The 27,611-nt window shown below is 37.5% G+C and overlaps 1 protein-coding gene across 2 annotated transcripts in view; it reads right to left on the bottom strand.

Moving 5' to 3' along the window:
• The window catches only part of ASXL3 (ASXL transcriptional regulator 3), a gene marked incomplete at both ends in the record, with an annotated part of 167,871 nt that overhangs the window by 47,288 nt on the left and 92,972 nt on the right, over positions 1-27,611 (bottom strand). For both annotated transcript variants that reach the window (XM_081252364.1, XM_081252365.1), the window contains one exon: positions 19,223-19,386. In XM_081252364.1, coding sequence (XP_081108490.1) covers positions 19,223-19,386 — 164 coding nt within the window. The remainder of the gene's footprint in view (positions 1-19,222; positions 19,387-27,611) is intronic.

The following is a 27,611-nucleotide window of genomic DNA, read 5'->3' as shown; positions in this document are numbered from 1 at the left end:
CAAATGTAAAATAGATAGCTAGTGGGAAGCAGCCGCATAGCACAGGGCGATCAGCTTGGTTCATTGTGTCCACCTAGAGGGGTGGGATAGGGAGGGTAGGAGGGAGATGCAAGAGGGAGCAGATATGGGGATATACGTGTACTTATAGTTGATTCACTTTGTTATACAGCAGAAACTAACACACCATTGTAAAGCAATTATACTCCAATAAAGATGTTATAAAAAACAAAACAAAACAAAAATTTAATGTTTCTGGAATCTGTCCTAAGGGAATAGAGCATGTGAAGAAAGTATTATCCAAAAAATCTACTAAATCTTGGTAACCACAGAAAGAGTGTGTCAGTTAAGCCCCAAAGCAATGCCTCCATCCAACAGATTTCTGTGATGGAAGCTCTTCCCCAGAGAGAGCCCCCTCTTCTGAAGGAAAAGGGGCTTCCTTTTCCTCAGCTCCCAGTAAAGGAATGCAGTAACTCAATGGGAGGGGCAGGTCAACAGCTTTCCTCATCCCCTTCTTTCCCTGACATGCAGAGGTTAAATTCCTGGCAAGTGTAGCCAAGAGTTCAGTGGCACCTTTCCTCTACCAGTGATCACTCTATGATGGTAGCTTTACACCAGGGGACGCAAGCCAGGAATACTGGGACCTTGAATGTCCTCACCTAAGCCACCTGTAGGGGTGGAGGTTCCATTCCAGCAGAGGCAAGATGTGAAGACCAGAGGCTACCACCCCCACCAATCTCTGCTACTAAAGCAGGAGTGTCGCTCTGGAACAGTGGCTCTAGATTTTTCCCAGGCCAAGAGGGAGTTGATAAGAACAGAGACCTTCTAAGGTTTCCCCCCAAAAGCTGATTTTACTTAAAACAGAGTGCAGGGAAGCTTAAGCTGAAGGATGCTCTTGATACAAAGGGAGATTTTGCTGGTGAGCAATTAAGGGGAGACTGGTAGCTCTATAAGAGCAACAAGCTAAACCATAGGTCTTTTTTTATAAACTAATTTTTTATAAACTAATTTATCAGAAGGAACCAGGGGAAAGATACAGGTAAGAGGTGCCCTCCTAGAGTTCAATCAAATCTCAAAAACTAGCCTCAAAACTATCCTTGTAAAGTGGCCTAATTTAATTGGATCAGACTGTGGACAAATTTATGCCCCAGGGCATTGTTAAAAACAATAAAGCAATTAGGCAGCAATTAACAGAGCCTAAGGGCTGAGTGTGATACCAAATGAGATTGTAAAATTCTTTAACACAGTCATTATATCTACCCATTAATTTTATCCCCCTTGCTTACCAAGGAAACAGAATACTTAGAAAGAGGCTAACAATGTTTGTGAATGGCAAAATGTAATTTTATTGTGAGCACTGAAAACCTAATGTAAATTGATTATCCCATCCCCCAGAGCAAATATAAACAAATTCCTCAAGATTATGATAAATAATGATAAAATTACAATCAAAAGAAATATTCTCCTTCTTTAAGGAAAAAAAATACTTTAAATACCAACTAGATTCAGCATAGGCATTTATAATGGTTTAATAGAGAGATCAGGGAAAGGAATATAGAACTCCAGCATGACTGTGATCATGGCCAAGGTTGTGCTCTTTGAGAAGAATCATCAGAGGCTTCATAGTGCAGGAAAAATCAATTTCACTAAAATAATCCAGCCAAGTCTCTAATCAAATTAACAGGAAAACAACAACAAAAACAATCCCTGGAGAAGGGTTTGGAGTGGAATCAGTATACAGATGCAGATAACCTAAAATGTACGGGTTGGCAGGCAGTTGTGGGGAGGAAGGGAGAGGAGCATAAAGAAATAGGAAAGAGTGACCCATAGTCTGGAAAACAATCAGGCAAGAAAACTCCTTGTAAGAGGCCCTGATGTTAGATTTAACACAAAAAGGCTTCAAAGCAGTCGTTATAACTACCTTTAAATAATTAAACAAAACCATTCTTAAATAAGTTGACTAAGGTATGATGACAATGTTTCATCAAATAGAGAATATCAATAAAGAGATAATGACTATGAAAATAAACTGACTGAAAATTCTGGATTGAAAAGTAAAATAACTAAAATGAAAATTTCACTAGAGGGGCTCAACAGTAAATTTGAATTGGCAGAAGAAAGAATCAGCAAACTTGAAGATATGGCAATAGAAATTATGCATTCTGAAGTCAACAGAGGAAAAAGGATGAAAAAAATGAACAGAGCCTCAGAGAAACATGGGAAACAATTAAGTGTATCAATGAATACGTAACAGGAGTAACATAAAGAGAGGACAGAGAGAAGGAAGCAGAAAAATAGTCAAAGGAATAATGGCCAAAACGTCCCAAACTTAATGAAAAATGACCTAAAAAATTGAAGAAGCTCAACATACTTTAAGTAGGATAAATATGAAGAGATCCACACCCAGACACATCATAGTAAAAATGTTGCAAGCCAAAGAGAAAAGTTTGAAATAAACAAGAGAAAAAAGACTTATTATGTGCAAGGGAACCACAATAACATTAACATCAATCCAAAAATAAAATGAAGGAAAAAAATCCATTTACAATAACATTAAAAACAATAAAATAGTAAGGGATAAATTTAACAGAAGAAATGAAAAACATACTCTGAAAACTAAAAAAATAAAATAGTTGAAAGAAATCAAAGAAGGTATAAATAAATGGAAAGACATCCCAAGTTATGGATCAGAGGACTTAATATTGTTAAGATGGTAATATTCTCAAAAGTGATCTACAGATTTAAGACAATTCCTATCAAAATTACAACTGTCTTCTTTACAGAAATTGACAGGCTGATCCTAAATTCATTTGGAAATTCAGGGTCCCAGAACAGACAAAACCACCTTGAAAATGAAAGAAAAAAAAAAAATTGCAGGACTCACACTTCTAAAAATCTAAAGGAAATTTTTTTAAATATAATAAAAAAGATTAGAACAATTCAGGTATTGACACAGAGAATATATTCTTAAACTAGACACGAAACTCCACATCATACATGAAAAATCAAATTTTCTATAGAGCTATGGATAATTTAAAAAGAGACTATAGACGTTTGAGGAAAAACAGAAAAATCCCCAAAACTTCTCTATCACAATAGCATTTAATCATATATTATTCTGACCCAGCTCCCTCCTTCCAGTTTGCTTGTTCACCTATTCCTACTATGACCATTCTTGGACTCATTATGACCTGCTGTCCACTCATCACTTTACTTTCACCCAGTCCATCATTCCTCTCTTTTCATCATTCCCTTCCTTGTCAAGTTTATATTTTCTGGCTCATCATGTTCCTATGATTCTTGCCCTTCTCATCATCTGGATACACCCATATGACAAAAGCCCAATCCGTGGTGGACCTTGCCATTCTACAGCCAGTATTTTCGGAAAAATCCACTCTTTAAATCAGACAGGTTTGATAATGAAGTCTTCAACTCTAGGCCACGTATCACTCACTCTCAAGCTAGCTTATTCTGCTGCTTTCAGTGAACTCAATCTCTCACTCTTCAGTGACTATTTCAAACTCCATTCACCTCAAGCTCTTTACCTTCCTCCCTATCTCAACATACCCATCACTACCAGTCCATGATTTTGACTTCTACCTTTTCTAGGGGGACGAAACTGTGGTGATCAGATGGGAAACCCCTAGACTTTCTATTTCCAAGTGTCACACCCATCTTCTTCACCGGCTTTCTTCCTTCCTTCCAGTTTTCTTGGAAATGGTGCTCTGCTTCCTTTCTCAGGGACACCTCTCCACCAGTGCTCTGATCACTGCCTTCTCCACCCCTGCCTTTTAAGAGATCATTATAATAGGCAACCAATTTCCATTTTTACTTTGACTATTTAACTGCTCCCTCTCAATGGGTCCTCTATTCCTTTGACAATAAACATACTAAATCCTCCCCCACATGAAAAAATAAATCAAACAAAACCCCACCTCTCTTCTTCAATCATGCTGTTCCAGTTACCCTTATGACTGTTTACACTTCATAACAAATTTCTTACAAGATATGCCTGTCTCTATTTTTTCCTTCCTTTCTTCTTTAACTCAACCCTGATCCTATTCCAATCTGGCTTTCCTCACTATCAAATAAATGAAATGGTTCTAAAAAGTACACTAATGAGAAACAAGGAATTAAAATGATCATCATTTGTAAGTGATATGATTTTCTGGAAAACTCAAGGGCATAAAATGAAAAACAATGAAAAATTATCAAAAATTGAGTAAGATGGCTAAGAAAAAAAATAGCTTTCACATACACAACAATTCTATTACAGAAGGAAAGACCCCATTTACAATAGAAAATTTTAAAAGAGAACACTGGCCTCAAGGTACTCAACAAGAAATTCTTAGATCTAAGAACTTTCTCAACAAGGAATTCTAAGATCTAAGAAATTCTAAGATTTACATGCAGGGGAAAAAATGAAGCAGTCTATCCAAATTGTCTCCTTCCATTCTCTTTTGAAGCCACTTCTAACTGGTTTTTCCTCCCTACCATGCCTCCAAAATTGCTCTTGTCAAGACCACCAGTGAACTACACATGTGAAATCTGATGGTGACCTCTCCATCGTCATCTATTCAATACTTAAGCCTTAATAATATAAACCACTCACTCCTTAAATATTTACTCCCTTGATTTCAGTGATACAAACACTTGGTTTTCCTCTACCTCACTTCATTGGCTATTACTTTTCAGTTTTATTTGCAAGCTTAATCCCTTATATTCAGCCATTAAGATATGGAAATCTCAAGGCTAAGTCTTGGGCCCTCTTCTCATTCTATTCTATAGTACATGTCATTTATATCCATGGTCTTAATTAACATCTATATGTTGGTGGTTCCCATTTTTTTTTAAACTCCTGCTTAGAACTCTAACCTTCAGACCTATAGAGCCAATTTCTTACTCAAAATTTCCATACAGACTTCTCAAAGGCACCTCAGATGCGACATGGCCAAAACTAAAATCATGCTTTTTTTCCAGTTTTACCTACCCAGTAAATGGCACCAACGCATTCATCTATTGTCCTAACAAGACACTGAAGCTGAGTATCAGAGGAAACCAAGGCAGTTATAGTTCACAGGAAGAGAATCATAGGACCAAAGAAGAGAACCAGAGCACCACAGAGAGAGGACTTCTCCTTGGAGGAAACTATCAGGGGCTGGGCAAGAACTACTCACAAAGTCTGTTCTCACCAGGCAGACTGGAAAAACACAGGCCTCAGTGATGGGGAAGAATCTGCCACGGACTGAACACTTCTGGTTCTGCCTAAGACAGCTTAAGGTTCCAAAGTATTGAGCTATTTACAGATACAGGCATATCTCATTTTATTTTGTTACTCCACTTCGCAGATATTGCGTTTTTTTACAAATTGAAAGTTTGTGGCAATCATGCATCAAGCAAGTCTATCAGCACCATTTTTCTGACAGTATTTGCTCACTTTGTGTCTCTGTGTCCTATTTTGGGAATTCTCACAATATTTCAAACTCTTCCATTATTATTATATCTGTTATGGTGATCTGTGACCGGTGATCTTTGATGGCATTATTATAATTGTTTCAGGGCACCAGAAACCACACCCATATAAGAAGGTAAACTTGATAAATGTGTGGGTTCTGACTGCTCCCTCTGAAGGCTCAGATGAGGGTTAGCATTTTTTAGCAATAAAGTATTTTTTTTTTAAATTTATTTATTTTTGCGGTACGGGGGCCTCTCACTGTTGTGGCCTCTCCCGTTGCGGAGCACAGGCTCTGGATGCGCAGGCTCTGTGGCCACGGCTCATGGGCCCAGCCGCTCCACGGCATGTGGGATCTTCCCGGACCGGGGCACGAACCCGTGTGTCCTGCCTCAGCAGGCGGACTCTCAACCACTGCGCCACCAGGGAAGCCCCAATAAAGTATTTTTTAATTAAGATATGTACATTGTTATTTTGGATATAATGCTGTTGTGCACTTAAGATACTAAGTATAAACACACTTTTATATGCACTGGGAAACTAACAAGTTCACGTGACTTCCTTTACTGCAACATTTATTTTATAGCAGTGGTCTGGAACCGAATCCAAAGTATCTTTGAGGTCTGCCTATACCTTAACTATATCAAGCTCACTTCCATGCCTGCTCACAAGCTTCCTCTCTCTTCTTGAAAATTATATTGCCAGGGGCTTCCTGTACACTCCCTCCTTCAATGTTGTTTCTCCTGTTAGACTATAAGCTCCGTGAAAGCAGACGCAGGACAATCTCATGTAACATAGTATCCCCAATGTCTAGCACATTGCATAGCCCACTGTAAAACTTCAATTACTATTTTAAATACAACTACTTTTTCCTCAGTCGTCTTCAGCTTACTAATAGATATTGTTGAAATCATTTTTATTCTGTTTCAGTAACACACAGAGGGTCTTGTTCTCTGAACTGTCACACTGTGTCTATTTTTTGAACTGCCATATCTTTCTTATGTTGCATTATTGATCTGTCTTTTCAACATAAGACAGGGAGGTCAGTAGGTGCTGGATCATTACTGGATATTGATATGGTCTCTTCAGAAACTCTGTTGGGCCCTGTAGAAGTCTTTTAGGCTCAGATAAGGAAAAAGTGCATGTTTACCCCACTGATGCTTCCCCAAGTAGAGGTTTGCACTTGTGGGGAGTAGCGATTCATTCTGTAATAAAAAACGTATTAACCACTTGTTTAAGGATACATCAGTGAGGCTAGGCCTCCCTTTAGCTGGCAAAACAGCCAGCCTTTGGACATAGAAAACCAGCCAACCCCTTAGGCAAGCATAGACTGGAAACATTTTCTGCAGTGTTGTAAACGTCCGCAGTTGAGAGACTAAATCCTAGGGAACATTTCCAGAGAGCAGGAGCCAGATAGAGATTTGTTTCTCCCGAAGGCTCCACTCTTGCCTCCGGCCCTGACAACTCCGCTGGTTTTGCCTAAGGTAGTTTCTACAGTCCCTTTCAGTGAAATCCCACAGGCAGCTCTCTACAGGCGGCCACTTGTACTTTGGACACCTCTCACCTCCATCTAGTCTCACCTTCATTGCCTCCAGCAGAAACTCCTCCCAGTTTCTGGAATCTGGATGGCATTCTTCCCCCAGGTTCCAGAACTGATAAAGAAATATATTGATGGGAAAAAGCCAGTATCATTTTAATGGGAATCTAGAAGCTGAGAAGCAATTCAATGTGCAGACTTATACTGCCACCTTAATCCAGAGGTTCAAACGTTATTAGACTGTTTACTTCCTGCCTACAATTGATTCTTTATTCCTTTACACTGGTCTTTAATTTTACAAATGGAATCAAAATATTTTCTCAGGCAACTTTATTTTTTGAATAGGGTTTGATAACTACTATGAGTTCTAAAGGTGATTTAATAAGTGAAATCTGTTCTCTTCTTTCTACTCTCGAGCCTAGTTTAAGGGTAAGTCATTGTAGGACACCTGTCCCTAATGGTCCACGGTGACCTTGGCATTACAACGCCCCTATAAAAAGGAGAGGCACTGATACATAATCTGCCATGTGCATGACTCCCTTTCTCAAACTCTAGTCATTTGTATGATAAAGCAAGGTTAAAGTTCCTTATTCTCCATTCCTGTATAAACTGGTAGTTAAGAATTAAGCATACACATATTACTAAATAATTTATATAACAAAAGGTGATTATGCAAATATTAGATGACAATAGTAAATATTTATTAATCTGATATGCCAATGGCTGGTGATCATACAGGGCCAAAGACACTCCCACAGGCCATGGGGTGGCCACTTAGTATTCAATATAAAGGAGAAAAAAAGGGGTTTAATGCACAGAATGGGATGTTGTCCATGTTAAATAAGTTTGTGCTCTTCAATTAACTACCTTATGCACGGGACAGAGTGGGCTCCATTTGTTGGATTGTCTATTATGTGCAATTACTTGCACATCTGTAATTCAATCCAGTCTAAACATTATTTGATATACACTGAAGCAGATCCTGATAAACATAAGTTGATGCTAACTATCCAGTTAGCTAAGAAATGAATAATATCCAGATGAAATCACTTCCCTGCATGAGCATAAAGCTCAAATGGCGAGAATGGAAATACCAAGGCGTGGTCTGCAAGGATATCTTTGGTCATGTATGATTTACTATCACCAGTAAGTGACTTAGTCTGGAAGGAATATTGGATTTCCTAAGTACTTTAAGATTTGCTTTCAGAAGCAGGGAAAAAGCCAAGATGTCAGTTGCATTAAAATAATTACATCTCAGGTACATGCTTACTTTTACCTAAAGGCTTAAGATATGAGTATTTTTTCACATCTTTAATAGTTTTGAATTTTTATAATCTGTTTGGTAAACTGACATTTCATTGTATATGCTATTTGTAGAATAAAATAACGGTATAATTTTAAAATCAACATATACAGTATATAGAGCAATCTCTAAGAGGAGCCTGAGTTATTGCAAATGTATGAGCTATTTCCATGGAAGAAAAAGATGGAAAGCCCTTTCCCATTTGTATTTATAAAGGCTGCGTGACTCTTTAAATATATACACTGATGCCAACAGAGCCATCAGAAATCAATAAATCACATTCTCATGTGCTGTAAAATGTCTGACACACACATTCATTTTCCTGGTCCGAAATTCTCTGCAAAAGGGACTGTGTAAATGTTCCATTTTAGTTTAATGACATTCTCCACAGTTAAAATGATGTGCATTATTACCAGTGAGCTCAAAAACCTGAAGAGCACAAAGCTAGATAGGGATTTAAAGAGGCTACATAGTACATATCCTTCATAGTACATATCCTTCAGTGGCTGGTCACTTAACAGACCACAGACACACACATATGAATGCAGAACCAAATCGGGAGATTAGTAAGAATGGATTGAAATGCTGCAATTACCATTTGGACAAAAAAATAATAGGCATAATTTATTTAGAAGCAGCTGGGGGATGGTCCTATAAGTATTTGGAGAGACAGCCCTGATAGGCCGACGCCACTGAATGGAGAAAGAGATGAACATCACTTAAAAATGATACAGACAACAGAAATGACAATAACCTATTCATCAGTGACGTTCAACCTGAAAGTGTAACAAAAACCTAAATAAGACTCCACTTGAGTTGACATTTATTCCACCAGCTGCCATATATTTTAAAAAGGTCTCAAAATTGTTCTACGTAGACATCGTTTATAAAGTACAAATTCTTAAAGAAAGAAAGCATCTGTTATGTATAATCTAGAAGGTTCTAAGAATTCTGCAAGCACATCTTGCAGAGAGCTAAGCAGAAAAGGCACATCTGAAATAAACCCAAGCCCTGAATTTATTAAGCCAGTATTCCTACGTGGGGACTGAAGGAAGAACTAGCTACAATTCTGCCTGTTCACTGGCACTGACCAATGTTGCTCTGGCCTCTTGTTTCTTTGTATTTGATCTCTGAACCAAAATGCTGTGGCCAAGGAGATGACACTTGACTCATGCGTTTACCCAAACCTGATCATATTCAAAGTGTGTTATTCTGAGACTCTTCATTCAAAATGTAGCTTTCTTCCTTTAATCTACATTTTCCTTTCCCTGAGACCTCCACTCACTCTAGCTCCTCTGACCTAACTTTTCTTCCTATCCAGCCTGGACCCCATAATCAACCACCCCCACAAGCATCTCACAAGTCCCCTACAACCTTTCAGCTCCTTTGTAAATCTCCAACACCCTGGCAAAATCCAACTCCTGGCACCAAGCTAAGCGTACCAATACTTAGCACTGCGGGGTGGAAAACACAGAAGTAGACCAAGTGTGTCTGCTGGCATCTGAACTCAGATGGGGCCTCAATGCTGTTCAGCAGCCACTTCTTCCCCAGGATGAATCCACAGTACAATCCATCAAGCTGCTTTCCAAAGCCTTTAACTCTTGTGAAACCCCTAATTCTCTAGCCTCTGAGAAGACAAAGACACCGCCACCCAGCTGAAAACCCTTCACTCTGCACCATACTCTTCACACTTAGTTATTTCTTCACTCCTTTCCTGCTTCTCTCCTCTCTGATCTCAGAAATCAACATTTTTTTCTTAAATCAGCTTCTTTATCAATAGAGCCCATTCTTTTCCATCTCTTCTAAGACTTTCATCCATAAATCAAATCCTCTCTCTTCTATCTTCAATTTCTTCTATCAACTGCCTCAATTTTTAGGACAAAAACATGTTTAAGCCCATCCTAGCTTTAAAAACATACCAATCTTTTGCTACTCTCAAATGCATAATAAATACTTACTGCCTAAAAGGGGTATTCAATTCTTCCCTCCCCCTCAAATCTAATTACCAAATCATGATGATTTTATTTCTAAAATGCCTGTATTGGATAGAATTGCCCCCCTGCACAAGTTCATAGGTTGAAGCCCTAACCATGTGACTATATTTGGAGACATGGCCTTCAGAGGTAATTAAGATTAAATGAGGTCGTATAGGTGGGCCCCAACCCAATATGAGGGGTGTCTTTATAAGAAGAGAAAGGGACACTAGTGATGCAGGCATGCAGAAAATGGTCACGTGAGGACACACAGAGAAGGAGGCTGTCTAAAAGCCGAGTAGAGAGGCCTCAGGAGAATCGAAATATGCTAGCATCTTGAACTTGGATTTGCAGCCTCCAGAACTGTGAGAAAATAAATTGCTGTTTCTAAGTCACCCAGTTTGTGGTATTTTGTTATGGTAGCCCTAGCAAACTAATACAATGTCTCATGAATGAGGCCTTTCCTTTTCACTCTTTGGCTTTAGCAAAAGCTCTTATGTTTATCAGATATGTTAAACTAGCTTTATAAGTGGCTTCCCAGGCTATATTCATTCACTAGGAAAACACTTACTGAGCACTTACTATATGCCAGGCACAGTGAATGGGAGAAACAGAGCCACTGTCCTGGGGCTGTTTATTTTCATGAGGAAAGACAAATGAACAAATACCTAAACAAGTTAATCATAGACTATGACAAGTGCAGGAAAGGAAATAAATAGATAACTAAGACAGAAAACATCCAGAGAGGCTACTTTAGATGGGAGGGGAGGAAAGAAAAGCCTTTATGAGGAGCTGACATTGAGACTTGGTGGAGAAGAACGAGCTGGCCTTGGCAAATGATGCTGAGAAAACATTCCTGGCAGAGCTGTGAGCAAGCACAGAGGCTGAGAGAGAACACAGGCTGAGGTCTGAGGGGCAGGAAGGAAGATAGTGTGGCTACACCACAGCCAGGTGGAGAATGGGGGAATCTCTCCTCTATTCCACGCTTCATTCCTCCAATAGAGCTCTTTTTCTATAATATAAATCTAATAATGTCATGCTCCAAATGTAAAATCTTGCTATGTTCTACATGGCCTTTTTTACAGGCTTGCTCCAGCCTACCTTTCTAGCCTCAAGTTTCTCACCCTATACCCCAGTCATCTAAAATTATGCGTGGATAGACATCATATACTTCTCTGCCTCTCTCTTGGGTGCCAGGGAGCATCATGTAGGGAAAGAGCATCAACTTGGCACTAGACAAACCTGTGATCAAATTCTGGCTCCCGCGTTTTTACTTGGAAGAAGTTAGGTTAAGTCCTTTTCTCTCCCTGATCCGCAGTTTCCACATATGAGGTGGGGTTAATAATGCAGACTCTTTGGAGAGTTACTGTGAGCATTAGTGCTCATCTCTGTAGGAGGCCTAGCACTGTACGTAATCAGTATTATTATTGGCACATCTGTTTCCTCTACTAGGAATGCCTGACACACTTCTTAACTTGGGAAACTTCCTCCATTGTTTTGGACCTAGTTCAGTAATACCTTCTTTTGAAACCTTCTCCAACTCCCACAGACAGAACGTAATCACCTCCTCTATGTCACCTTAATACAATGCATATACTAACACCATGGCAGAGTTCTGGACCTACAGGCCTTCACCTCACGCCCACCCCCACTCTTCTCTAACCATGACTTCCCTCAAGGTAGGAAGTGGAACTTATTAATGTTTATATCATCAATGCTTATCTGGCACATAATACGTGTTAAATAAACACTGGTTCAATGAATGAACTATATATCCTAGTCCTCCCCCAAACCACCCGAGTCTGCTTACATCCACACCATTCTACTTCCTCAAAAGGTCTGTCATTCAGGAGCCTGGCAGGTACAGGTGGCTCATTCAAGTCATCATCATTCAAAGAAAGTAGATTAAAGTGACTATTTATAAAGGTGTGGGCAGGATGCAGCAAAACCACAGAGGGCAGTGCAGTAAACCAGAGCTAATGATGGGGGCTAGTATTTGACATGAACGGTAAGGGGAGAAGGGGGTGATTGGAATTTGGACAGAGAGAGCTGTGTGGCAAGGGCCTTCTGACAGAAGCTGGTCAGTGGATGTGGCCCGTGCTGACCACACAGGGCAGGTGAGGGGCTCAGCCTCACTTTTCTTCCTCCACCCAATCCCCTGTTGGGGCTTCCCAAGAGCTGAAACCTATTAGAATCCAGAAGGCCTTCTCGTCCCCCTCCTGAGGAATTCAGGCCTGAAGCTAAAATTAACATAGGCCCCTGCGTGAGGGGCTCATGATGGCTCAGAGTGGGATCACAGCACCCAGCGGGGTGAGGTAGAGGGGAGGCCTCGGGAGGAGCTGCAGAGACAGAGCATGGTTGGGGATGGGCACCTGTACAGGACAGGCCTGTACAGGGTCAGGGGTCAAGTAGGAAGGTGGGGGGAAGGTGCCCAAGCAGGGTGGGTGGGTACGTGGGCCGTCATGGAAAGTCAGAGCCTCAGGGCAGTAAGGAGACCATCCCCATGGGGAGATATGCTGGCCAACATGGAAGACTGGTTACCTACAAGGGGATTAATCGACTACTTAGATATATTAAGGGTAATAGAAACTGAGTTTCTCACTGTCACTGTCAAACAGCTTTGGAAAGGGAGAAAACTAGAATGAACTATGGGGTATTAGATTAGCATTGAAGGTATTAGTGTGAATTCATGGTTTACAAGATATAGAGGAACACATAGAAATAAATGTAGATAGAAATTGTGCTATGTTTATATATAGGCTCATACTCTTTCTTCTATAAGATGTTCCTTATCTCCAAGACACAGAAGGAGGTGTTCACACACACATACATGAACACACATGTATGGATGTATGCATTCCTATATACACATACATATATTTCCTAGGTCTGTCATAGATCTGGGAGAAGCAACACCCCAATAGCAAAGAGCAAATGTTTCGCGAGACATTGACTTCTAAATACCATCTTCCACTAAAGGGAACCATGGCTCCTTGGAGAAAGGGTTCATTCCAGGGCTGAGACAGGGAAAGTACAAGATGAGACTGAAACAATTCCACGTATTTTAAAGTAATGAAGTGCTCGAAGAGTGATGGAGACACGTCAGAAGACACAGGAGCCAGCTTGAACAGGCTCCTAGTGACCAAATGTGGACAACTGAGCATAATAACCTACTGAAAAACTAGGAAACAAGGAAACCATACAGATAGGAATAAGTGGATAAATTGAGAGTCTGAAGAACAGGATATTTGCACAGTTTAAAAGAACATCCTCACAAAATACTATTTAATTACAAAGAGGGAAGAAGTACCTTTACACTGAAGAAACTCGGCGGATACATTTTTATCAAGTGATTGGGAGAACTCAAAATTGTGTGCTACCTCATAGGTGCAAGGAGAATACAGCATCATTTATCATATTCCTCCCAATGGTACACAATCTGAATCTGATCACTAGGAAGTATGACACAAACTAACATTAGCTTATAATCTTCAAAAGTGTCAAAATCATGAAAGTCAAGAGATGACTAAAGAACTATTCCAGAAGGAAGGAAACTAAAAAGATAAGACAACTAAATAAAATGACAGATTCCATACTGAATCCTGCTGCTAAAAGTGACATTACTGGGACAGGTGGCTAAACTTGAATAGAGTCTAAGAATCACACGGCAAAAATGATCAATGCTAGCTTCCTGATCTTGATTGGCTGCACTGTGCTTATGCAAGAGGACGCCCTTGTTTGCAGAAAAAAAGAGGCTTAAAGTCATGATATACTGGGGGCGGGGGGTGGGATGGATAACGAGGCTTGAAACTTCTTCTCTAATATATGTTTAAATCTTGTGAAAGTTTATGATTATTTCAAAATTAAAAAAAAAAAAGAAAGGAAGACAGAGGCATCCTTTCTCTTGATGCAGTAGTCCATACGTGGATTAGTCTCCACATACAGCCTCCTGGAGCAAAGCAGAGTAAAGAAGGTGGAGGGTGGATCTAAAGGAACAAAGAAAAGATGTCCCACTTACTCCCCAGTGACTTCCTAATGTCCATCTGAGACACTTGCCTGTACATAACCTCCCCATTGATGATCTCTCATAGATTTGCTATTTTCTATCTATTCCCTGGCTCCTCCCATACCCTTTCTAATACTTTCTTACAAATATATGTATTCCTTTGGGATGGCCATGATATCTCACAGTCTCATCAAATCCCATAGCTGACAGTATAATCTATGTAAATTTTAATCATCAATTCCATCTTCTCCAGTCACAAAACCTGAATATATATAGCCATATTTGGGCATTTCATATAGTTTATAGAAGCATCTCAACCCAACGTGTTAAAAACCAAACTCAATACCTACCCTACTACAGTGGACATGATAGTTGACTTCTCTCCCACCCTCCATTGCATAGCCTCTAATAGAACTTCCTAAAAACCAGATTTCTAAAGTTTTCCTGACATCTCCACAGTGTACCATTCTACTTCAGGAGTTGGTGAGCACTCTAAAATTCAGGAGTAGGCCTGGTTGCTTTAAACCAACTTGCATATTCCAATTCCTCAGCTAGAGTCATTGTTTAAGAAGTAGTCACTGTGATCTGTTGATACATAGTATCATTCATGTGACTCAGGTTTATCTTTGAAATACTGGGACAGAAGTATTTTCCCCATGAATGTGAATTAATAGGCAAATACCCTTTTTTTTTTTTTTTTTTTTTTTTTTTTTGCGGTACGTGGGCCTCTCACTGTTGTGGCCTCTCCCATTGCGGAGCACAGGCTCCGGACGCGCAGGCTCAGCGGCCATGGCTCACGGGCCCAGCCGCTCCGCGGCATGTGGGATCTTCCCGGACCGGGGCATGAACCCGTGTCCCCTGCATCGGCAGGCGGACTCTCAACCACTGCGCCACCAGGGAAGCCCCAAAATACCCATTTTTTGATTCAGGTAGCCATCCTACTATAAAGGGATTCAGGTTTAGAATAGTGCCAACAAGGGAGAGATTTTTTTAAATGAATTCATTAAACACAGTTAAATGGGTCCTTGATAATAACTGAATTCCAGGACCAGCAACCAGAAGCCCACTCTAACCTCCATCTTATAATTACCTGAGCCAATAAATCCCCTTTATATTTAAGTCAGTTTGAGTTCAGTTTTCTGTTACTTGCAGTATAATGTGTGGAAAGCAAACTTAAATATAAAACTAGTTGTGACAATGTTATAAAACAACTAGAAGTACGTAAAAAATATAATCTAAGATAAACAGACCTCTAGAAAAAGAAAGAAAAGTACAAATATAGAAAAAAATACAGGTTGGCTTAATGATACTTGGCGCTGACAAGGTAAAGGGAAACCTAGCTTCCCTTATTTTAAAGATGTAATAATGAAATAAACCTTGGCTTCATTTGGCCCAGAATAGGACAGCCTGTAGGACTGCTTCAGGGGAGAAATCAGGCAGAAACCTGGGGTAGTCAAAGGAGGGAAACGAAAAAACTGGGAATGTCAAATTTTGTAAAAATACGTGAAAACAAGCTTTTGTACAAGTGAAATTCATAGGTATTTCACATAATTACAGTACCTTCCACTTGCTCAAATAAATCTATGTAACCAGATTCACATTTCCATGCCTTTCCTGCTCATTGTGGCCTAGAAAATGGTGATGTTCACCGATTTTGGGGTTTTTATAAACTGAAGTGAAATAGACCAGTTTTGGAAGGTTGTTTTATCAAGTTGCCTGTTCCTTTCTGCTGGGAGATAGGGTTGAGCTCAACTCTAGCAGGGCCTGGAGAAAGAGCTCTAAACTTCTTGATGTCAAATGCTGATAGGCCCACAGAGCCTTCCTGTCCTCCCAAGTCACCCTAAGTAAAATCTCCATTTGCCTTCCAGACCTTCTACAGACCTTCTTCTTCCAGACCATCCCATAGGCAGTGTCATTTATTCCCACTCTTCTGGGTTGAAAATAGGCCGGGAATCCAGTCCTTTCTTTTCTTTTCCAAGGCCAATGTCTAAGGTCAGACTCGTATCTCTTATTTCAACTACTGTGACTGTCTCTTACCCAGTCTCCCTGGGTCTTATCTTTCTGCCTCTCCAATACATTTTTTTACAGAGCTACTGGCTCCTAAGAGAAAATGATGACAATATTTTATTTATCCTTTGGATCTTCTTCTCCTGCCCTATGTCCAGGGACTAAAGTATTTATTTAAATTATTTTATGTATGCTGTTTCTCATTTGAGAAATCTCTGATGGTGCCCACTGGTTTCAGAAAAAGTTAAAAGAGCTTAATCTGCAACCAGGGTCATCGAGGTTTAGACCATATTACCCTTTAGCACAGCATCCTATCACACACACAGCAAGTCTCTGTAAATGACAAGCTCTCCCTCTGTAAAATTCACTTTCCCTTGGCTCTACTTACAAAACACCTATTAGTCCTTCAAGGTTCAAGATAAGTATCTGTTCCACCATAAAATCTTCTCCAATACTACTTTCAGATTAAAGTTCTTCAAACTTCGTGCCTTCTGAGGACTTTATATTTCTATTTGACATTTATATTACTCTGCCTGGTCTTATACTAAATTTGGTATAGATCTATCCAGTTATCAGACTTCTTTTCTAGTAAAGAGGAAACTGTATTTCAGCATGAGGTTGTCTTTCTCCTCCATCTGTTATTCCTCTGGAAGATTCATTCCTGAAGCCTCTGTATTTAGCACAGTATCTGCAGCACATAATACATGCTCAGTAAGTATTTCTTGAATAAATGATTTCCCAATGGACTACATGTTCTTTGAGAACAGGTATTGTGCCTTATTCATTTATATTTCTCACAGTGACTGGAAAAAACTGAGTAACAGAAACTGCTACAGGTTGAATTCAATATTAGGCTTATTGAGACTGCCTCCTGGGTTACTGAAATATTTGGCTAATCCAAGGACAATTTGTCATTTCTTCTTTCCAAAAAGATTTGAGTACTTTATACATGCCAAATCTTATGCCAGGATCTGGAGGTACAACTGTAAACAAGACAAACCACACATATGTTGAAGTGCAGGCAATAGTCACGTAGCTAATAAATCCACCTCCCCCTGCCAAAAAATAAAGTTTTTCTAAACACCTGAACTCCATCCTCAGTCACACCAGCTTGAAACCCAAGAATGATCAGTGGCTTCTCCCTATACCTTGCTTCAAGTGTTATTTGACAAAATGTAAAATTGCCACCACTGGATGATGGTGCTAATGATGATGGTGGTGATGATGAAGGTGACTGCATGGTCCTACTCCTCTTCAAGTTCAATGCTATTCTCCAAATTCAAGCCCTCATTCTGCCTTTTGGAATAACTAAAATTGCTTTCTAACAACACTTTCATGCTTCCCATCTCTAACATTCCCTTTTCAGTATTGCCAGAATCATTTTCTTAAAAAGCAGTGATCTTATTACATTATAGCTCTGTTCAAAAGCCCTCAGTGTCTTTGCACTGCAAACACAGCGTGAACACTGTTTAGACTCTTTAGCCTCATACTCAAGGCATCTTCCAAAATTGACTTCTAATTTGTCTTTCCAGACTCATTTGCACTGTTGTTCCTATAATCCAGACTCCCACAAAATTAGCTTTTGATTTTGTATCTTTGAATCTTTCACATAAAATACATCTCCATCTATTTTATTCAAATTCTGCCTATACCTCTAGGCCCAATTCAAGGATCTTAAATTTGTCTCTGATTTTTTTCCCTTCTACATATAAAAGCTCAATTTACTTTGTGCTCTCCCCCCTAAGCTTACCTGTTTCTACCTCATATTTTCATTATTCAGGAATACAGCTTCTGTATCCAACTAGAGTGTATTTAATCATTGATTCAATAAACATGCAATAGGCACTTACTAATAGATATTTCCATTATTCCAAAACACCAAACATGTATTATATTCATAGTAAATACTGAACACATTTTCAAACAAAAATGTACTCAAAATCAAAATAGTATTTTTCTAAATATGAACAATAATAATCTCCACCAAAGAGATACATAAGAATGATAGAAGACAGCAGCTTTTCAAATTTTAAGTATGTATGAAAGGGTGGGTAAGTTAGGAGAAAACAGAATCAAATAAAAAGCTAAGAAAATTTATTCAAAATAATATGGAAATATTGAATCAATCTTGCCCATTTCAATTTATGGATATACCTATCATTTTGAGATACAAATTCATAAACACATGCACATTATGTCCATCAACTGGAAACTATATACAGTGTCAAAATTTATTGAAATGAGAATCACAAGGAAATGTAATAGTTTTGTGAAATTTAATAAAAGTTTATGCGATGAAATATTTTTTTTCTTTTCAAAGGAAACAGCTTTAGAAAATGATTGATGTCTGCTATTATGAGTCTATATTTGTATTTCCTTATTTTAGAGGCTTTTAAAAAATACAAAAATACACTTAAAGCATTTTTAGTTATACTAAAAAAAAGATAAAAGGTGATTATTTATAGGCAATCATATTCACGATGATAGACTCTCAGAAGCCAAATCCAAACATAAATTTTAAATGGTTTTTGGAAAGAATTGAGAATGAAAATATTTACATAATTTCTTAGAAACCCTGGCTTTTTATTGCTGCACTTCAATATTCCCTCAAGGCAAAGGGGAAGCTACTTCAAAGATTTATTTGATAATGGAACGTTTGATTTCTTTGTTTTTCCTTCCCAAGGTGGGTAGGTCTGTTGTTTTCACTCTATGGTAATGTGCTGTATTTTAAAATTTGAATTTGCTCACTAGTGATAATGAAAAATGAGTCTGTTTAGGCAGATTAAGCAAACACACCAATGCTAGAATTTAAGTATATAAATTACATAAATATACTAGATTATTAGAAAACTATCCATCCATGTATCAGTCAACTTCGATAACAGACCTGCCAGTTCATAATAATATAACTGGTGACTAATACCAAATGTCTGAAACTTCTACTTACCTGCCTATCCACTTCTGGGAGCAAAAGCAGGAGGTATTGTTGAAAATGCTGAGGTAAGGAAGCAAACGTATGTTTATTTATTAATGCCCTCAAGTTAGTGTTGACAAGAATAGATCCTGGGGTTTCTATGTCAATATCCTCAGCTTTGGTCCATTTCAAGTGTCCTGTGATAAATAAGCAAGAGGTATGAATTCACTATAGATTGGGAAAAACATACACCTGTACACACACATATGTATACTGACTATATATATATATATATATATATATATATATATATTTGATAATGTATTTAATTCTATCTCTTTTAAGAATGATATTTCAGAACGAAATCTCCAGAGTTTCTTTGGGTTGTCTATCTTGCCTTAGTTGTCTTTAATTTTCATAATGTCTACATCACTCAATACCATCTGTATTTTTAACTCAAAGTAGCACTAGGTCTAGATAAAAAAGTATTTTAATTATGGTCTTCCAATTAATCAGAATCCTCAAAAACTTTAGGAGCATAAATGGTAACAACTACAGTTTTTGTAGATCCTATGAGACCTAGGGTCAATGATAACAATAAGAGTGCTGTTAATTTTAATAGAGATAATGACAGCATTAGAGCTGATAGCTGTGTGCTCCCCAAGTGTCATGCACAGCACCAAGCACTGGAGTATTTCAGAAGATTCCTATTCAGGGTAATTTAAGGGTAATACTTTAAAACAGCAATCCTTTATAAAAATATTAGCTGTGAGGCCTGAAATGCCAGTATGCTTTGTAGGATAATTCTACAACTCAGGTACAATGACCTCCAACAGACGGCTGTATATAGAGCCCACAATTCGAGATTATGACACACAAGGGAACAATCCACCATAAGGGACAGTCAGCTGATGCATCAAACAGAAGAATTACCACTCTCAGTTGCTTGAGTTAAGAGAATCACTTGAATGTGATTTTAATAGAGTGTGATTTAAATCAAGGGTCAGCAAATTATTGCCCATGAACTATATCCAGTCCAGTCACTGCTCGTAAATAAACTTTTACTGGAACATAGGCATGCCCAATTGTTTAGCTACTGTCTAGATGTGCCTTCACACTACAATGCTGAGTTGAATAGTTGTGGCAGAAATTGCATGACTCGCAAAGCCTACAGCATTTACTCTCTGGCCCCTAACAGAAAAACTTGCTGTCCCTTGTTTTAAACAATAGAAACAAAAAAGGAAATAAACTCATTATGAAGAAACAGGACACTGTAATTTTAAAAATAGGCAGATTTGAAACAGAAACACATAGAACTTCTAGAAATGAAAATTTAGTTTAAAATTAAAAAAAAAAATATTCCATGGATACAGTGAAATAACTATTGAATAAATATAGAATTGATGAAAATATCTAGAATGTAGCATTAAAAATGATGGCCAAAAAAGCAGGATAGCGAAAAAATAAAGGGAATGGAATAAGCAGTCAGGATGCACATTTACAGGAGTTTGAGAATGACAAAAACACAGCAAATGGCAGAGAGGCAATATTTGAAGAGCTAATGTCTGAAAGTTTTAGAACTGAAAAAATGACAAGAGTCCTCAGATAAAGCAACATACCAAATCTCAAAAAGGATAAATACCCATTCCTCCATCCGATGTGTTGAAATAGCAAAACATCAAAAATAAAAAGAATACCTTAAAACAGTTTTGAACAAAAATAGATTACCTCTAAAGGGATCACAATAAGACACAGGAACCTTATCATCAATAAATTACAGATGACAATGAAATATCTTCAAAGGGCCAAAAGAAAAGAAGCATCGATCTAGAATTTCGTTAATAATAAAGTCCCTTTAAATGGCAATGATATTAATGATATAAGAATATTTTCAGTATCCAAAATGGAAACTATCCCTTAGAGAATCTTGCTGAAAAAGTACTAGTGGATGTTCTTAACAAATAAAGAAATTAACTCAAAGAAGGAATGAGTGGGTTGCAGAAGCAATGACAAACTAAAAGATTAACAGACATGAGTAACTCCAAATAAACATTAACAGTGAAAAATAATACTAACAACTAATAAGAATTAAAACAAAATGGAAAAAAACCCCCCAAAAAACCAGGAGACAGCAACTGCATGAGAGATGGGAAGGTGTGACTGAAATGAGAACACCATATAACCCTGGCACTGTTTGGAAACAGGAGGGATACTGTTAGTTTGTTAAAACTCTATAGGTAGTGTCCTTCTTTGTTTCTTGTAAGAGTCTTTATTTTAAAGTCTATTTTGTCTGATATGAGAATTGCTACTCCAGCTGATTTCCATTTGCATGCAAGGGATCAACCCAAGAAGAAGATTTAACAATTATAAATATTTATACACCCAACATAGGAGCACCTCGATACATAAGGCAAATGCTAACTGCCATAAAAGGGGAAATCGACAGTAACATAATCATAGTAGGGGACTTTAACACCCCACTTTCACCAATGGACAGATCATCCAAAATGAAAATAAATAAGGAAACACAAGCTTTAAATGATACATTAAACAAGATGGACTTAATTGATATTTATAGGACATTCCATCCAAAAACTCTATAGGTAGTCAATGGGAGAAATGGAAAAGACTTAAAACTTCCAAATAAATTCATGGAAGGAAAACTCAATCACATGAAGGCATAAAAGGAGAAAAAAAATTTTGATTAAGTCCCAACACAGTAAAAAAAAAATACAAATGGATTTCATATTAGATTTTAAAAGTAACACAATCTGATTATATGCTGCTTTACAAGAGATATACTTGAAATAAAAATCACATGGAACAGAAGAAAATGAGGAGATTAACTTAAGAAATGCCAGGCAGACATTCAAAACAACAAAAAAAGCAATACTACAATATTAACATCAAAGATAAACAAAGGTAAAAAAAACCTTATTGGGGATAAGAAAGTAATTCCTTGAGTATAAAAGGAATAATTCACTGGAAAGATACACTGACTTAGAGCCTGCATCCATTTCAACAGCATAGCATTCAAAATTTAAAATTGAGAGAATTAAAAAGAGAAATTGGCACTACGTAATGCCACATTGAGATAACAAGCAAAAAACTTGTCTTATGAATACCAAGGACTTTAAAAACTCAATAATCAATCTTAAACCAATGAATTTAACATAGGACACTGCACTGAGCCCTTAAGAGAAAGCAATTTTTTGGTCAGCACTCAGGAAACAGTAAAGAAAACAAAAAAACCCAAACAAAACCCAACAAAAAAACCCAAAAACTGACCACGGAGTCTCAACAATACTGAAGAATAATATAAAACCTCATCTCTCTATCCACAAAGAAGTAAAATTAGATATCAATAACAGACACAAAGCAACTCTCCAATCTTCCCACACTCATTATATATTTGGACATTTGGAAGTACACTTCTAAGTAACTCATAAGTTAAAGAAATGTTTTGTAATGGAAATTACAAAATATTTACATTCTAAATGATAACGCCAAAATTTGTAAAATGCAGCTGAATTTGTTTTAAAAATAAATTGTATATATTCGAGGGTAGAAAAAATATTGAAAATTCAAGAGTTAACTGTGCAAATCAAGAAGTTAATGACTGAACTATAGAATAAAAACTGGAGAAAGAAGAAAGGAGAAAGATTGTAAAGAATAAGAGTAGATATTCATGAAGTAGAAAAGAACAATGAAGACCATCAAGAATAGAAAAAGGATTTTTTTAAAACTAATAAAACAGGTATAAATCTAGTGAGAGACGACATAAATAAACATGAATAGGAATGAAAGATAGGCACATAATTTGAGATACAGTATAGATATACAAGGCAAATAAAATTATAATTAAAATTTGATTTTAAATAGTATAATATGCATAAAAATCATACTACTATGACTTTAGCCAGTATCTTTGAAGACATAAAGTATTTCAAGTTTGCAAATTTTCAAATTATATTAAAAATAGCAAACCTCAATACATTTGTGAAAACTTTTGTAAAATAAATAGACCTCTCCTTCCCCACATACATGCGCAGCACATATTACAAATAGCTCTAAAGACGAATTTTACCAATACAGCAAGGAAATTTCCCACCACTCATTTTATACTTATTCCAGTGAATATGTAAAGAAAGCTCTTCAGTTCACTTTATGAAGTTAATATAACTTTTATTCCAATATAAGGACAAACAAAGACAATATGAGAGAGAAAGTCTGTTGGCCAATCTCACTTGTAAACACAAAAAAGTACAAAAATTTTATCTATTTTTTTTGCCCAACAAACTCCTAACATTTGTTAGGAATCAAGTCAAGGTGACAGGTATATAGATGTATGTTTTATTAGCATCTGTATTTTTCTATGTGTTTCAAGTATTTCACAGGGAAATAAAATAGTTTACAAGAAGAGAAGAATTAGGAAGAAGCTTATTTTCTCAGCAGAGAAGGCAAAGGCAAAACCTAGAGACAGAAATGTTGAAAATACAGGAAAGGAATTTGCTTAATGCCTATGTATGGCCGAAATACTCTCCATATGAGGGAGTTGAGGTCATTTACCAAGAGTAACTTTGGGAAGGAGTATTGGGGAAATGAGAAAATCATAAAATTTTAGAAACATGTATTATGGACAATGTGAGAAGTAGAACTTATGCTGTTGGTTACTATTTGGTATGGTTCAAAATATTTAAGGGTATCAGGGAAAAAAAAAAGACTATGTGCCTCTCTAAATGTTTTATGACAAAGTCAAAAGAAGATCTATTTCAAAGATGTCCATCTAAGCAAAATTATGTTTTATAATTTTGGAACAAAGACAGAGCAGATGAACTTACTGCTAAATTTGTTGCCACACAGGATGTTTAATTCCATTTTAATTATCCTTACATACTTACTCTTAATTGGCTTAAGAACAAGCTCATTATATCTGATTGTCTTATCTCATTAAAGCTGGTATCTCATCTCTCTACACTAAGCAGAGGAAGAAAAGAGGTAGGCAGTTTAGTGTCTAATTCCTGGACACTAGAGAGTATAGAGTAGCTGAGGTCCAGAGAAGCAACAATTGCCAAATTGCCACAATAAGTGTCTGTGCTATAGAAGACGACACTTTGTAGTCATAATAAAAATCATGGGAAAGTGTCTGATCAGGATCAGGGAAATTATTATTTTGACCAATGGGAGTTGAAGAGCACCAATCTGAGTAGAGGCTGCAGACTTTGGAGACCTTGCTGGCTTAAAGCCTCCTATTTCCCAGAAGGGAAGCCACACAGTATTTGTGCATAAAATGTGCACACAAGATGCACTCACATACACTCACACAGAGGGAAGGAGCACGTGAAAGAGGCAGACCAAGGCCTTTGGTTGCAAGAGGAACTGCCCAAAGAAATACAGAAAGAGTTCAAAATGAGAGTTCTTCGTTGTCTCAAAGAAATTAGAGACGAATGGACTCTGAAAGAGCTCAGAGAAGAAAAATAGGCTTTCAAAGAGTAAAGTCTAAGGAAAAAAAATTATCAGAGGGCAAAATCTAATAATCTACAACATAAATCCAAGTGCCCTTTACAAATTAAGAAATTGTGTAAACAGTCTACCAGGGAGTACTGAAGCCATTACCATATAGTACCAGGGGGTTAGTGAACTATGGGGATTATGGTAAAAAAAAAAAAAAAAAGAAAAGATTATTAAATGTTAACAACCTTGATGTTTACAAAATAATATAACAAAAACATGGAGTTAAGAGGGACTATAAGTATAATTACCTCCCTATCCTTTATAATATATTGTCCAAAGCTTGAGTAGTTAAAAAGATCATCACTCCCATTTCAGTTTTTCATATTTTTCATATCTTTGGAGAGAACTTTTAGATATGAATATATCTCGTGGTGATGTTTAGCAATTTTGTTTTTGGTTTTGCTTCCATTCTTTTTTATTATTCAGGCTAAACTTAACTAAATTTAGTACTTTTAATTAAAATGATATAATTCAATTTTTCTAAGATGACCCCTGACTATGGCTACACATTAGGAGATGTCAAATATTATTTATAAAACACTGGGGGAAGTTATTTTTTTGTTTTTTGTTTTTTTGTTTTGCGGTACGCGGGCCTCTCACTGTTGTGGCCTCTCCCGTTGCAGAGCACAGGCTCCGGACACGCAGGCTCAGCGGCCACGGCTCACGGGCCCAGCCACTCCGCAGCATGTGGGATCCTCCCAGACCGGGGCACGAACCCCCGTCCCCTACATCGGCAGGCGGACTCTCAACCACTGCGCCACCAGGGAAGCCCGGGGAAAGTTATTTTTGATGATAGTATTTAGGGTTACTATTCAAATTTATTTTTATTTTCCTGCATTAATTTATTTCAAAAGTATGTAACATTTTATGAAACCAGCAAAGTTGTAATTCTTCACTACAAAAAGATTAAACCAAATAAAATATATTGGAATGAATCCCAGAAGTTGAGCTCAGCGAGGACATTTATTAAAAACCCCTCAGAGATATCCATTAGAAGCTTGGATTTGTTTAGTAATTTTTAAACTCCTACTGTGTGATTGGGTAGGAAGAAGCATAATTAAAAACTGGTGTAAGTCAATGACCCCTAATTCAAGGAACTTACATTTTAGTTATGATTCTAAAACGCTGCACAGAACAGAGAATCCTTTACTGTGTAAGATTCCTCAGGTCACAGGACATTAGAAACATTACTTTCTAGAAGACACATGGGATTCTATCTGGAGATGGTCACCTTTAAGGACCTTTCTTTCCTTTTGCATGTTTTCACTTTTCATTGTATGGTGCTGGGCATATATTAGAGGCTTAAGTACTACCAACTTCATTTGCACAAAATAAGCCATTGTACTCAGCTGCTTGTTGGGTTACTCAGTCAGTCAGCGTTCCTTCCTAGTAATCACCTTCAGGTTACTTTTGACCTTAAATCCCACCTTCTTCCTCTGATTTTACAGGAAATCTTTTAGTTGCTAGCTCTCCTTCTCTGTGTAACTAGTGTACCTGCATTTTAACACCCATGGCAGGCTCATCACGTCATAGATGCTATGCTACTCCTCAGTGGTGCCCACAGGTCTACAACATAGGCTGGATGATTATAGACATTCAGAACATATTCCGAAATAATGGTTTGGACTTTGGAGCTAGCTGTGCCTTGGCTTGTAATAGTTGTGTCATTATGGACAACCCTCTTAACCCTCTGGGCCTCCGTTTCCTCAGCTGTAAAATAAAAATAATTCAACTGTACATAATTGAAGTAAATGAGATAATATGTCAAAGTACCAAGACCACTGCATTAAATTCGGGTAGTTTTCCATTCCTTCATTAAAGTAGCTTCATTAGTTCTACTACTTAATAGTCTAAAAGAAAAAAGCAGGTTAAAAAGAACATGGTGGTCTCCTTTATCACCTTTTAAATTTGCTAACAAATTAGCTGAAAAACCTTTACTGTATGATTGTTAACCTTTACTGTATGATTGTTAACATGTAAGATGTTAAGCTGCGTGCAGGATTCCTAGGTAACAACAATTAGAACAAGAGATCCTGATTGAAGACCTGAGCATCTGACAGGATCCTGACAAGAGTACGAGCCTTGCTGAACCCCAGCCCTGAAGGCAGCTAAGAATTTAGCCTTGAATTTTCTTAAACTCATGATATGGCATTGACTTTCCTGAGGTTGGTAGCAGACTGTTTTTAACTGAAGGTCACTGACTTTTAAATTACTTAGGGTAACATAACATGATATTTGGGGGGGGCGGCTTCTCTTTTTAGTACATTCTTTACATATCACTCTCCCATTACAGTTTCCAGCTTCAGAAGCTACTCAAAGTACTTAATTTAGAAAACTCAAAAAGACTAGGAAAAAACATGCCAGTATATACGTAGGTGTTTATAAACTAACACATATGTTTTGGGCTAGACAATAACTATAAAATGATTTAGCCTTGGAAACAATGAAAAAGATAAGTATGCTGTGTTTAAAGAATTTAAAACAAACATAAATTCTGCTTTCCCAAAGATCTCTTACATAAGGCTATCTAAACCCCATTCAAAGACTTTACTGAAAATATGTTCTCAGAATTTAACAAAATCCTGGTATATAGTAGGCACTCAAATAAATCTTTACTCAATAACTAAATAAATGGGTTAAAATCTTGCTTGCATTTTACAAACAGATAAAATCTGCAAATAAGAATTACCCTAAGTTGCCAAGAAAGTAAGTGGTAGAACCAATAATAAAGTTCAGGTCAATAAGTCTTTACTTTCTACCCACCATTTTACAAAATGTTACAATGATCTAGGTCATTATCATTACCCTAACTCAGAGATGAAATAACTGAGAGACAGAAATGAAGCCATTAGGTCCAGACATCCAACAAGGCAGGTTTGGTCTAGAATTTTAATGTTCAGCCTAGGAT

Source organism: Mesoplodon bidens (assembly GCF_964165515.1).
Source record: "Mesoplodon bidens genome assembly, chromosome: 13".
NCBI lineage: Eukaryota > Metazoa > Chordata > Mammalia > Artiodactyla > Ziphiidae > Mesoplodon > Mesoplodon bidens.
The sequence above is the reverse complement of the archived record's forward strand: the minus strand, read 5'-3'. Positions and strand labels throughout refer to the sequence as shown.